The 14481-nt window shown below is 38.5% G+C and overlaps 1 protein-coding gene across 1 annotated transcript in view; it reads right to left on the bottom strand.

Annotated features, from left to right (window-relative positions):
* Positions 1-14481, bottom strand: part of BCLAF3 (BCLAF1 and THRAP3 family member 3) — a 43871-nt gene that overhangs the window by 3023 nt on the left and 26367 nt on the right. Inside the window, exons 9-11 of the mRNA XM_023753682.1 lie at positions 13575-13677; positions 11572-11664; positions 8802-8957 (exon numbers count right to left, since the gene is read on the bottom strand). Coding sequence (XP_023609450.1) covers positions 8802-8957; positions 11572-11664; positions 13575-13677 — 352 coding nt within the window. The remainder of the gene's footprint in view (positions 1-8801; positions 8958-11571; positions 11665-13574; positions 13678-14481) is intronic.

The following is a 14481-nucleotide window of genomic DNA, read 5'->3' as shown; positions in this document are numbered from 1 at the left end:
AGTCTCTACCAAGCTTCCCTGGATAGCAACATTTCACATGTGTTTTCACAGCTCATTCCTAGGGGAATTAAGCAAGTTCTGTGTGACTCTATTGGGAGCAGACTCTTGAAACTTACATCTGGTGTCCCCTGGACTTTGCCCAGGTACCAATTTCCTTTGCTGACTGTGCTGTGCAGCCTTCAACAGTAACACATCATAGTCACGAGTGTCACTAAATGCTGAGTCCTCGGCGTCCTCCCAGGGGTGAACCGGGGTGGTCTTGGGGTCCTCTGACACAATGGCTGCTGTTCACTAATTTTTTAGAGTTATGGATGGATGTGCTTATATGAGTGTTATGTATGTATGTGTTGTGTGTGTGCATGTATGATTAGATTTGATTCATTCAACAAGCATTTTCCAAAGATAGACTACATGAAATGCAATAGGGGAATATATGAAAACTAATGAGGTGCCCACTATCCTTAAGGAGTTGACCATCTATATGGAGAAATAGGAAGGTAAAGAGCAACAGTTAGAGCCCTACCGGCGTTGGCTCAGTGGTTGAGCACCAACTTATGAACCAGGAGGCCACAGTTCAATTCCCGGTCAGGGCACATGCCTGGGTTGCTGGCTCAATCTCTAGTGGGGGGCATGCAGGAGGCAGCTGGTCAATGATTCTCTCTCATCATTGATGTTTCTGTCTCTCTCCCCTTCTCCCTTCCTCTCTGAAATCAATAAAAAATATTTTTTAATAAGAGCAACAGTTAGAGATCAAATGCAAGGACAGCTAAAGAGGGAAGGGGGTTTGGTAAGGCTTTACAGTGGATCTTAAAAGGAAATCAGGATTTAAATTAAAAAGTTGGGAGCCGGAAGTTATTTCTAGCCAAGAGAAAACAGCAGGCACAAAGATACAAATATGTGAAAACATATGTTATGCTCCAAAAAGCAGAGGGCCCATGGAGAAATGTGGTTAGAAAGGTAGCTTAAGGCAGGACCTGGCTAACAAGTCTAGTCTCTTTTTTTGGAGGAACAAAACCTTTGGAAGGTGTTTGCACAAGAGTGATACAATTCAACCTGTATCTTGGGACAACTGTGCTAGTAGTGAAGGAACAGAATAAGCAAATCATGAGGCAAGGAAATAAGTTAGACGTTTCAACGAGTCCAAGAACAGACCAGGAATACATAAGAATATAGCATACAGTAAAGGTGGCATTTTCAATCAGTGGGGAAAGAACAAATTATTCAATAGTGTTAGAAAAACTGACTACTCACAGGGGGAAAAATGAGATCCTGACCTCACATCATATCAAAAAATAAATTCTAAATGGAATAAATATTTATATGTTTAAATTTTATGACCATAAACATAACCATTAAAGTTATTTTAAAAAACCATAGGGAATTTTTATAAGCATAAGCATGACACTTGACAGATTCATCAACATTTACAAGTTCTGTAACATAAAAGCCATCACAAACAGCTGACAAACATCAAATAAATACCACCAAATGTATGACAGATGAATACCCTCAGTAAATCAGAAGCTCCTACAAATCAACCCCTTGACAGAAATGCCAGGGAAGCATAGAAATAAGGAAACTGAGGGAAGAAATACAAATGGCCAATAGATACATAAAAATATAGTCACATCATTAATAATGAAAGAAAGGCAAATGAGAGCTGTTTTCTGCTATCAAATAAAGACTGACGATGTGGACTGCTGACGAGAGGGTGTAGGTAAACAGGCCTCTTCATATACCTCTGCTGAGAGCAGAAATGAGGGCAGCATGGCAAGGTACCAAAGCACCAATATCCCCCATGGTATTAACCGAAAATAATGAAAATCTGATTACTTTGCATTACCTGGGGACCCCCCACCAAAAAAAAGGGGCAATTGGAAATAGTGGTGACAGTGTGAAAAAAAGAACCCACCCTAGCAGCTAGTAATAAATACCATGCGATGGTTTCCGATTCTTTGCTTTTGTTTAATAAAACAAAAAGAGGAAAAATTGAGCTGTCAGTAAAAAAACACTCAAAATACTTTTTGATGATAGATCACTAAATGATTTTTTCTGACCTATAATTCAAAGTGAGTCCAAAGAACCGAGTGGTATTGCTATAATAAAAGTCCATTCATTCCCATCTATACAATCATATAAATAATGTTTCTTAGGACTTATATCTATAAAAAGAAAAAATAGAATTAGAATGGATACTTGAACACTGTATTATTCTAGTAGCAATAAGTATTATTCATCTATGAACACATAAACTAATTAAAAAGAGAAATATATTTCTAATAAAATGTCTTTGTCTAATCAATACTTAATAAAATCTGCAATATGTTTATGCTATTTCGATCAACAGTAATGTTAACTCAATCCAGAAGAAATATTTAACACTTAATAGTCACAGAAATCAATTATTAACATTTTATGTCAAACTTGATTTGGTTATCAGTAAAAGACTTTAAAAAAAAAAGTCGATGGGGGAAATGAAATAAAATCCAAATTCAAGGCAAAAAAGGAATGTTGTAAAAATTGTCACTGTTGAAAGAGCATGTTTGTAAATCTTTTTAAATGGATGATGCTAGTGATCAAATTCCTGTGGTAGGCAGGTTCCACTGAAGAGATGATGTAACAGTTTTATTTAAGACTCAGTATCTATAATAATAAAAGTGTAATATGCTAATTAGACCAGACAGCCAAACAACCTTCCAGACAAAGCCAGGGCTGGGAGGACCAAGGCAAGCCACTGTGGCTGTGAGGGCCAAGCCCCTTGCACATTTTTCGTGCATTGGGCCTCTAGTTTATAATATGCCAGACAGTATATCCTTTATAACAATTTAAACTTATAATAAAAAATTAGATACCAAACTAAACATGTGCAACAAGGTTAATAATTTTTCAAAATTTGGGGGTATGTAAGCAAAAGTTTGAAAAGCACTGAAATAAGTAATACATCCATAGAGAGGAATAATATGCAGCCGTTAAAAGGAATGAGTGGAATTACAGAATAAATAAGTCATAGAAATAAGAAGACTTGGAATGGTTGAAGTTGGGAGGAGGACTAGAGGATGAATGAGCCAAGTTTCTGCTGTGGCTGGTAGCTGCAGAAGCTATGGACCATGAGGGAAAACCAATGGTCTGGGGAAGAGAGCCAATTTGATTTTACTTTTAACAGCATTTACTGTGATGTAATTCATATACTATATAGTTCAACCATTTAAAGTGTGCAATTCAAGTTTTTCTAGTGTATTCAGAACTGTGCAACCATCAATCACCGTAATCAGTTTTAGAATATTTCTCACCCCCCCAAAAAAAAACCATGCTGTATCATTTAATAGTCACACACACACACCATTTCTCCTTAACACCTCCCTGTCCCTAGCAATCACTAAGCTACCTTCTGTCTCTATGGCTTGGTTTATTCAGAACATTTCCTATAGATGGAATCATACAGTGTGGTCTTTTGTGACTGGTTTCTGTCACTTAGCACCATTTTTAAGGGTCACCCATGCTGTAGCATGTGTCAGTACAAGTTTGATTTTGAACATGCTGAATTTGAGACATTTTCAGGACATCCAACTGAGCGTATCTGGAAGGCAGCTGGAAATCTGGGGCTCTGGATAGTAGTTAGGGCTGAAGACATCACCAGAGGTGATGGCTAAAACCTTGAGAAAGATGAGGGCAATCAAGGCAAGTATAAACAAGGAATAAACGAAGAGAATAAAGAATATAACACTAGGGCCTGGCTGGCATGGCTCAGTAGTTGAGCATTGGCCTATAAACCAGGAGGTCATGGTTTGATTTCCAGACAGGACACATGTCCAGGCTGTGGGCTCGATTCCCAGTAGGCGTGCGTGCAAGAGGCAGCCAATCAATGATTCTCTCTCATCACTGATGTTTCTAACTCTCTCTCCCTCTCACTTCTTCTCTGAAATCAATAAAAATATATTTTTAAAAAGAATATAACACTAGGGAATGCACGCATTTTTTTAAGGATGCATGGAAGAAACAAATCACTAAATAAGTAAGGCAGAGAAGTAGATAGTGAAACTGGAGGCTCAAGATCATAAATGTTTGAAGGAGATGATGCTCCTATGCAACACTTTTGCATCCTGGTACACTTCAGTTTGAGGGACAGAGCAGGTATATAACTGATTTTTGTTCATTTGTCCGATCTTGGTTCCTGTTCTAATCTTTGTACTCCATGACTTTCAAGGTTTTTTTCAACTCAAAAAGCCTTAAGTCCCAGTCTGTAACTTCCTTCCTGCAGCATCATTATGCTCTCTCCTTTCTCCCCTTCCCAGCCACAGACAGAGCTCTGATAGGTACCCAGCTGACAGGCCCCTGAGGACTGACTGCTGGAGAATCTCTGATGCTAAGGACTTCCAGGTCTTCCTAACCAAATGCACAACTGCTGAGTGTTCAGAGGCACTGTTCCCAGAGGTGGCCTCATAAATTCGTGCTAAGTCCTTTGTCCTATTCTGGTACAAAGTCTGACTCTCAAGAGTTTCTGCAAACTTTTTGTGATGAGAAGAGAATATAAAAGAGGGGCACTTGTGAATGATAGTGGATAAAAGATTAACCTTGCCCAGACAGCCGGCGTGGCTCAGTGGTTGAGTGTCAACCTATGAACCAGGAGGTCAGGGCTCAATCCCCAGTGTGGGGCATACAGGAGGCAACCAGTCAATGATTCTCTCTCATCATTGATGTTTCTATCTCTCTCTCCCTCTCCCTTCCTCTCTGAAATCAATAAAAGTATATATATTTTTAAAAAGACCAGCCTTGCCCTAACTGGTTTGGCTCAGTGGATAGTGTCAGCCTGTGGATTCAAGGGTCCCAGGTTTGATTCCGGTCAAGGGCATGTACCTTGGTTGCGGGCACATACCCAATAGGGAGTGTGCAGGAGGCAGCTGATCAATATTTCTCTCTCATCGATGTTTCTGATTCTCTCTATCCCTCTCCCTTCCTCTCTGTAAAAAAATCAATAAAATATATATTTTTTAAAAAAGACCAGCCTTATTTCAGGTGGTAACAGACATTCTTCCAACCCCTTTATCTTTCAGCCTAAGCCCAGAATCCAATAAAAAAGAGGTACAATAAAAGGGGATTTGGGTGTCAGGATGGGATTGATATGACAAGTGCATGATGAATGACGAGAAAGAATTTCAGTTCTGTACTTTCCTAATACTGCTTGGGAATCTTACTACTTTGTAGGCAGCTGGGGAACCAAGGTGGTTTTAGGGAAGCCACAATTGTTCTGGTTAGTGGGACAAGAGGACATAGGAGACAGGAAGCACATCTGATGCACAGTAACCAGACCGCACTACAGTTGAGCGTCACAAGACTGCCACGCCATGAATGATCAGCCCAGCAATCTCAATACTGTGATGGAGTGAGAAGTCCAGACAAGAACAATCGAAACCTTCCTGGTGGACTTTGAGGCATGGGAGAAGAAGTCTAGAGTACCTAGATTAATGAATTGATGACACATCCTTAATTAATCTAGCTAGTGGTCTAGTAATGAAAAGAATGAAGTTCCTATTAGGGCAAAAAAGCCAAAGCAGTGAACAATTGCTGCTCAGACTAAGGTTTCTCTCCAGGACAGTAGACTCAAAGTTCCCTCTAATGCTGGACTTGGGATGAAAAGTGATGTAAATGGTACCTCACACCCAGTAACCCATTTGAGCAAAAGTGCCCCTAATCTAAGAGAAAGGGGAAGCAAGCAACATTAGAAGAAACCAAAGACTCCAGGCCTCTACCTCTTTTCTTTAGGGCATGAAAGTTGAGGTAAAATGGAATAATAGGTCTAAATCATCAGTTTATACACGTAGAATGGGGTTTCAGCACAATACTACTGGGACAGCTCTAAGGCCAAGTAAGCCTTAAGTACCTTGGTTCCCACTAATCAGAACGAAAATATATTAAACACACACACACACACACACACACACACACACACACACACACACACCTCTAAGACCCAGTAAGCCTTAAGACCTTGGCAGAAACAGAGCTGCTGCAATGCCTCATTACTTTTCCTAAAGGTCAGGAGAGTGTGGAGCCCTGATATTAAGTAGGGCGCTAATAGTAGGAAGCCTGACTTCATGCCATACTTGTAGAGTTATGCCTTGTTCAAACACCATCTATAAAAGCCTGGCTGTGGCTTGCTTGCAGGCACTGACAACAGGCAGACTGAACAAACCCATGTCAAAGTAGCTACGGTACAAAGATATATGAAGTAGCATCCAGAGGGTTATGTCTAAGAAAAACAATAGAAGACACTGATTTTTTTTCATTCAGTGTATTGGGACACCTCTAACGTACTCAAAAGGCAGTGAAAGGCAACAGGACAGGGCCAATGACCTGCACTGGCCATTAACCATAACTGCTACATTTTAGATAACACAAAAAGCCAGGTCAGTGTGGCTCAGTGACTGAGCATCAACCTATGAATCAGGCGGTCACAGTTCGATTCCCAGTTAGGGCACATGCCCGGACTGCAGGCTCAATCCCCAGTTCAGGAGGCAGCCGATCAATGTTCTCTTTCATTGATGTTTCTATCTCTCTATCCCTCTCGCTTCCACTCTCTCTAAAATAAATAAAAATATATTTAAAAAACACACACCATTTTTTAAAAACGCTTAAGCCCTAAAGATTAGAGACCTATAGCAGGCTGTGGCTCCTTCTAGAAAACACACATCAGGTCCTAAGATGAAGGCTTGATGTCTGGTTTCTATTTGCTGCTAAGCGAGGTCAACGTGGTCTGGAAGAACTGGATGGTCAGTAGGAACAGGGCAAGGTGAGGCAAAAACAAGGATGATGAAATGGAGCAAGTCCAATGAGTGTATAGAAAGCACAGGCTGAGGCAAGCAGTCAAGTAAGCACCCAGGAGCCCCAAATCATGGCAAGAATAGAGGTAAAAATGGAATTGAATGAAGCTAACATTCCAAGGTTAGCAAAGAACTAACAGAAGAGAAACACGTAACATGTACCTGAAACTCAACCATAAAGTTAAGGGAAAGGCTTGCTTCAGCCTTCCTCCTCAAGTGGAAATCAATGACTAGCTTCCCTGAGACCATGCAAGCTGCCACCTGTGATTGGGGATAAATATGTAGAAAGATCTGCTGCAAAGAAATCTGCCACACAAGACAGGAAGAGAAGCCAGCACCTCAGTCCAACAGCAGGGAGGGGTATAAGAGGGGGAAATTATAGCAATTTCACTCCATTTTTAAAGGAGAGATGGCTTTCATAACACCTAGGATGACATACACAGTGAAATTAGAAACCTCTTCTAAGGTACTCAATTAAAATTAGGAGGTGAGAGAAGTTCAGAAGATATATCTAATTTCAAAACTGAAAAAAATCAGCTGTAAATTCCATTCTATTGATCCATGTTTTAAAAAACAAGTTTTACTAAAACCACTAAGCAAGCTCAGTGTAAAGGCTTCACAGGTATGAATATTTAAGGAAACATTTATGGTTAACAAATTTATAAAACCACAGTTGGACTATTTGATAGCAACACTAAATATACAGACATTTCTCAGAAGAAAATATTCGTTCATAATTATTAACAAAGATTAATAAAAATATTGACAAAATAACCTCCCTTAACTGATATAATTCTATTATTCTCATTTAAAATATAATATGTAGAATGTAATTTTATATCATATTGATGCTGTATTTTCAAATACCAATATGGCAAATTTAAATAAAATCTATCTACAACTAAGAGTATGAAATTCAAATGATCAAGTAAAGAAACTTTTCTAAAAATATACTTTATTTATTTTAGAGAGGAAGGGAAAGGGGGAGAGAGAGATAGAAACATCAATAATGAGAGAGAATCACTGATAGGCTGTCTTCTGCATGCCCCACACTAGGGATCGAGCCTACAACCCAGGCATGTGCCCCAACCAGGAATCGAACCATGACCTCCTAGTTCAGTGATGGCGGAACCTATGACATGCGTGTCAGAGGGGACACGCGAACTCATTTTTTTGGTTCATTTTTTTTTGTTAAATGGCATTTAAATATATAAAATAAATATCAAAAATATAAGTCTTTGTTTTACTATGGTTGCAAATATCAAAAAATTTCTATATGTGACATGGCACCAGAGTTAAGTTAGGGTTTTTCAAAATGCTGACACGCCAAGCTCAAAAGGTTCGCCATCACTGTACCTAGTTCTTAGGTTGACACTCAACCACTGAGCCATGCCAGCAGAGCAAGAAACTTTTTATTAGCATGAAGAGTTAGCATAAAGTAGTGATGCTTACACAGCATTCTGAATGTAATTAATACCATTGAATTGTATACCTAAAAATGGTTAAAATGGCAAATTTTTTATATATTTTATCAAAATAAAGCATATATGAGTAGGGGAAAAAGAAGAGTTAGCATATTTTGCAATTATGTACACTTTTTCTACAGTCAGTTCAATATTTTTTGGTACTTAGATAATTCATATTTTATAAGGCTAAAATATATCAGTTAAAAGTCTACCTGAATTTCCATTTCAAAAGTGAATCATAGAGGAGCTATTCTAAGGTAAAAAGTTTCAACAGCTGTTATATTCAAAATATTTGAGGTATAACAGCTAAAAGCATTTTCAGATTATACAGTCTCACAGCTCTATTACCACTGCTCCTTGAAGTTTTTCTGCAACTATTATACAATAAGAGTATTTTTGAAATCTAGGTTGTTTCCCAAGTCAAATTAAATTAAAAACCCAACTTATCTATTAATCAGAGATAATTTATGAGTTCCAAAGTCACTCAGTATTTTTAATGCATCATAATCCAACTAACCTTTTTTTTCCTCAGCAATCTGTCTCTGTATTTTTTAGTGAAAAATCCCTTTGAACCAGCATACCGTAAACGCTGATATTTAGCCTGAATGTTCAAGCTCTTCTTTACTAGGCCTGATTTACAATAGGGCTTCAGCCTGCCACCTCTAAACTTGGCCTGTAAAGGAAAAAAATAATTAAATCTTAAAACTATAGCTTCCAAATCTACTTTATTAGCATAAGAAATGGAAAAATGTCTGGTATTTAGAGCTGCCCTTGATTCCTACAAATATTAAAAGGGAAGAGGTTAATGATGGAAATAAAGTACATTTTCCTCAAACTAGTTTCCTAGCTTATTTTTTTAAAACTTTTTGCATTGATTTTAAAGAGAGGAAGGGAGGGGAGGGAGACAGAGAGAGAGAGAGAGAGAGAGAGAGAGAGAGAGAGAGAGAGAGAAAGGGAGAGACATTGATCAGTTGCCTCCCACGCATGTCCGGACCAGGGATGGAAACTGCAACCTGGATATGTGCCCTGACTGGGAATCAAACCCGTCACCTCTTGGTATACTGGATGATGCTCCAAACAACTGAGCCACACTGGCCAAGGCTTACATAAAAATTTAAAAATTCACATAAAATCATTTTTTAAAACCGTTAAGTTAAATAATTTTGAAATTGACCACGCTAAGAAAAATACAACTTCCAAAATCTCTAATGAGCTAAAATTTTCCTTCTTATTCATAGTGAAATATATCAAATCACAAATTGAGGGAAGGCATTAAGTATCAACGTCTATTTAAGAATAGAAAAACTCTCTTAACTTTATTCTTGTCAGTACCTTCAAGCCAATATTTCTTTTTTAATCCTCACCCGGGGATATGTTTTTATTGAATTGAGAGAGAGAGGAAGTGGGACGGGGGGAGAGAGAGAAACATTGATGTGAGAGAGAACCATCCAGTGGCTGCCTCCCCCACACACCCTGACTGGGAATCAAACCTGCAACATAGATATGTGCCCTGACCAGGAATCAAACCCGCAATCTTTTTGGTGCTCGGGACAATGCTCCAATCAACTGAGCCACCTAGCCAGGGAAAACTAATCTTTCTTTAACATAAAATTCCATTAGCAAGTATTTTCAAGTTAAGAATTATACTTAAAAAGACTGCCCAAAATTACAATAGATGTAAAATGACAATGAATTGTTGTGTTTCCCATGTGGAAAAGATACAAATGGTATATAATAATGGAGTAATTATAAAAACTAAGTATATTCTTCTTTCCACAATTATTTAACAATGGGTATGTCATGCATAAAGAAGTATATAAGTTTATAAAAAGTATTTAAACCACACCTATTTTCCAATTATTTTTTAAGACTATAAAAAATTCAGGTAAAACAGAATTATGATGAGACAGTAATTTTGTTAAAACTATTTGCATACTATTTACAATGTCCACTGTTACATATCTCATAAGGTGATTACTAATTCTGGCTTTGAATTAGTCCAAATGAATGGTCAAGAAAATTATTACATATATTTTTTAAAATTTTATAATTAATGTCAATGAACTTTTCATTAAGGAGGAAGGATAACATGAAAGAACTCATAACAACTGTAGAAAAAGACTACAATCAACTATATCTGACCAATGATTAGAACAACATGTAGCAAGCACTTAAATCTGAAAGTCCATTGACAAAGTCTCTAAGCTATGCAGACATCACATTTTCAATGAATGATTTTAAGACATTAAAAGATGGTATAAAACATGTTTATATATTCTATAGCCATAGCTATTTTTGAAAATCTAATGTCACACATGTGTTTAGGTACGTGAACTATTGGCTAAAATGCTATCTACTCAATGCCTACTAATTGTGTTGCTCCCAGTGGAAAAAATCTTTTGACATCTAAAAATTTTGACTCTCAAGAAGCCAGGTATTAATAGATCACTCAGCTACCCTCCTACTCTATGGTTTGAGGATAGTTTATAATACCTTTCTGCTCATACTAACTTCCTACTGAGCTAACTACTCCGTCCAGCCTGCTTGCTCCTTTCACACACAAAAACCTCAGATTCTTCTCCTTTTTGCGGGGGAGGGAAGACACTGTGGAATGAAAAAATATGAATAAAGTACCTATCATAAGCAGGAAAATCAGTCCAGGTGGATTTAAAAAGCACTTCAACTTCTGAGAGCAAGAAAAGAAAAATACACTATTTTGCACTATATTCTTATCCCTTACGTTTGGGGGATGAGGTTATCGGGATAATCAAACATGCTGGTTGATTAAAACTATCACTTACATCAGACATAGCTGTACACGAAGAATGTGATGGAGTATCTTTAACAAAGTTTCCTGGATCAGAAACTTTCTCTGATGGTCGATCCAGAAGGCCTCTGAGGGCTGCATGTCTATTTGTGGGCAGGGTTTTTTATATCTGTAAATCCTGGAGAAGGTTCTATAGCTATGCACTTTTGTCTTAGAGATAAAGGGACAGATTTAGAAGAAGGGTTTGAGACTGGTCTGCCTCTCCACTGAAAGCCATTCTGTGTATTTTTTATGTATTTGTATTTCCATGTAATATTTGTAAAAATGTTCCACTGGCTACAAAAAAATTGAAAATCAAGTCCTGAGGAAAGAAGTCATCATTAAATTGATTAAAGTTAACTCTAAGTGTCCAGAAAGAATATAGCTACTATAAACAGCTTTGAATTTAGCCATTACTTAAAACATTATGTTCAAAGCATAAACCAAAAGCTAGAATTAAATGGAAAATAACACTCAATACCTTAAAAGATCTGAAGCCCCTTCTGTTTTGATGGTTTCTCTCAACTTTAAATGCCTTGTGAGTACTGTTGTTGTTTCTCTGCATAGTATAATCCTATGTGGAAAAAGTATTAGCATGGGTTAATACATGTTAAAGTTTACTTTTAAAACTTCATTTTATCATTAAACACCCATTTTAAATGTACAAGATTAAGAACACAAAACATGTAGCATGTAGCTTAACTATAGGAACATATATACATCTTCCTTCACATAAACCATGCTAGTTTGTGAAGGGCTTGTTTAATTCACAAACGTAAAAAGTGTAAAAAAATACTCCTGCATAACACAATGGGTAACTTTTACAAAATGGACTAAAAATGTACGATTTATTCAAGCATGCAGAAGAGAAACCAACCCATTATTATCAGGAGTTGCTAGAATCCACAATGTCTAAGAAAACAAATTCTCAACACTGTAGGAGGCAGGTTTTGCTGCTCAGATCAATTATTTGAGCAAATGCTCCTGCCATAACTAGGAAACTATCAGAAGTCAAAGAATTAAGACAGTAACTACAAAGAACCTGAACCTTTTGATGGGAACAGAAAAGATAGGGCCCATTCTGAAAGATGGCTTCTTTCCCCCCCAAAATAATCCTATATAATAAAAGGGTAAATGCAAACTGACCGAATGGCAGAAACACCGGTTGCTGTGATGCGCACTGACCACCAAGAGCTGCCCCCTGGTGGTCAGTGCACTTCCACAGGGGGAGCGCCACTCAGCTGCTCAGCCACAAGCCAGGCTGACAGCAAGCGCAGCAGTGGGTGGGGGGAAGCAGGCCTAAGCCGTCAGTTGGACATCCCTGAGGGCTCCCAGACTGCTAAGGGGCACTCCCCCCCCCCCCCCCCGCCAGTGCATGAATGTTGTGTACCGGCCCTCTAATAGTCTTATAACCTTCTCTTTATGCCATTTGAGTCTATACTTCTCACAAATCTTCCTTTCATACCTTTACCTCTCTCCTCAGTTAAAAAAAGTCACAGCCCAGCTGGCGCAACTCAGTGGTTGAGCATTGACCTATGAACCAGGAGGTCACGGTTCCATTCCAGGTCAGGGCTTGGGTTGCAGGCTTGATCCCCAGTGTGGGGCATGCAGGAGGCAGCTGATCAATGATTCTCTCTCATTACTGATGTTTCTATCTCTCTCTTCCTCTCTGAAATTAGTTTAAAAAAATTTTTTTAAGTCACATAAAACACTTTTCATAGTAGTCATCTTGAATTTATACTAAGAGTATAAATTTGAATAAATGCATAAAGATACATGCAATGAGATGAGACTTTCAGGGACCCTGGGAGGAAGGAAGTGAAAGGATATGAATTACTGTAGGCCAGTGGGAGGACTTTACCGGCAACTTCTGACCAGGGCCCTATGCCACCCCCTTCCTTTCAGTGTGGGCTTGCTTCTTACAAATAGAGTACTGCAGCTGAGATTAGGTTACAAACACACTCTGGCATCTATCTTTCTAGACATCATTTGCTTGCTCTTATGGAAGCCAGCTGCCATTTGTGAACTGCCCTATGAAAAGGCAAATCTTTAAAAACAAAAAGTAGATTAGAAGTTAGCATGTATAAGGGCTCTTATTGGGGTCACAAAAATGTTCTAAAACTGGATTATGGTAATGATTACACATCTTGGTAAATTTACAAAAAATTATTAAATCATACACCTAAAACAGGTAAATTTCATGGTATGTAAGTTATACCTTAATAACACTGTTCTTAATTAAAGAAAGCTAGTACTATAATAAGTGCAATAAAATCCTGCTAAATCAAATAAGAGATGACCATTTCTTCTGTCATAATTATATGTCTCAACAGAATCTTAATGTTAAACAAAAGAATTATAACCCATACTTACTGAACAATTAGTTATAGACATTATGAAAAATATCGGTGATCCCTGTACACATAGATATAGCTGAGGAGGATAGAATGTAGAAAAATGAAAAATTTAGAACTGCAATCTTACCGTGTAAGGAGTCTGAATAAACTTTCTAGAATTTGACCTTGTAACACAATGAGGGTTTGAGAAGCTATCATCATGAGATGAAAAACAGGAAAACTGATTATTCCTAATAAAATGAGAGACAGAAAATCAGAATCTTTTATTAGTTTACTTTTATCCAACAAATAAACATGAGAAATCAAATTACCCCCTTCAGAGACAAAGTGGCACAACAGCAAAAATAATCTCAATGATCTATCACTACTAAAATCACAAATGATAGTTTCCAAGGTTAAAACCTTCATTTATCAACAAACATTATTTAGCTGAGTGTAAGTTAGCAACAGGGGTAAAACAGTATTCCTTGGACCAGCATTCTCAATCTGGGGTCCAAGGACAGGCCTCCTGAGGGCTGTAACACCTTGGAACCATGAGAATGTGTATTTTCTGAGGGTAGAAAATAACTGCTCTCAAGCCTTTGGCAGCACTGGACTCCTCTTGCCGACAAACTCTTATTGGTGAAAGCACCTGAGATGAGGTGTGTGATGGGCTCAAAGTCCCCTCATGACAGAGCAGGGGCCTCTGACACTGCTGGGTGACAGAAGCTAAGGACAACCCCCTCTACTCTCACCACTAGGGCCAGAAGCCAACAAGGGCTCTTCCCAGAGGGAGGGCAGCCCTATGTGGGAGGGAGGTCCTTCCCTAGGCTTCTCCTCCAGCCCCGGGACCTCATTTCCATAGCCCTCAGAGTCCTCTCCCTTTCCATCCCACATCTCCCCACGGTGCTCCTCACACCCTTTCTGCTCTACAGTGAACAAACGTCTCACTGCCTCGGCCCTGCTTCAGTCCATCCCACAGGTCTCTGTCCCTCAGTGACATGGGGACAAAATCCACACTCTTCATCATGTTCCCTGGGGCCCTTCTTGCTCTG

Source organism: Myotis lucifugus, unplaced genomic scaffold (assembly GCF_000147115.1).
Source record: "Myotis lucifugus unplaced genomic scaffold, Myoluc2.0 scaffold_49, whole genome shotgun sequence".
NCBI lineage: Eukaryota > Metazoa > Chordata > Mammalia > Chiroptera > Vespertilionidae > Myotis > Myotis lucifugus.
Note: the sequence above shows the minus strand (reverse complement) of the source record. Positions and strands in the feature narration are given on the sequence as shown.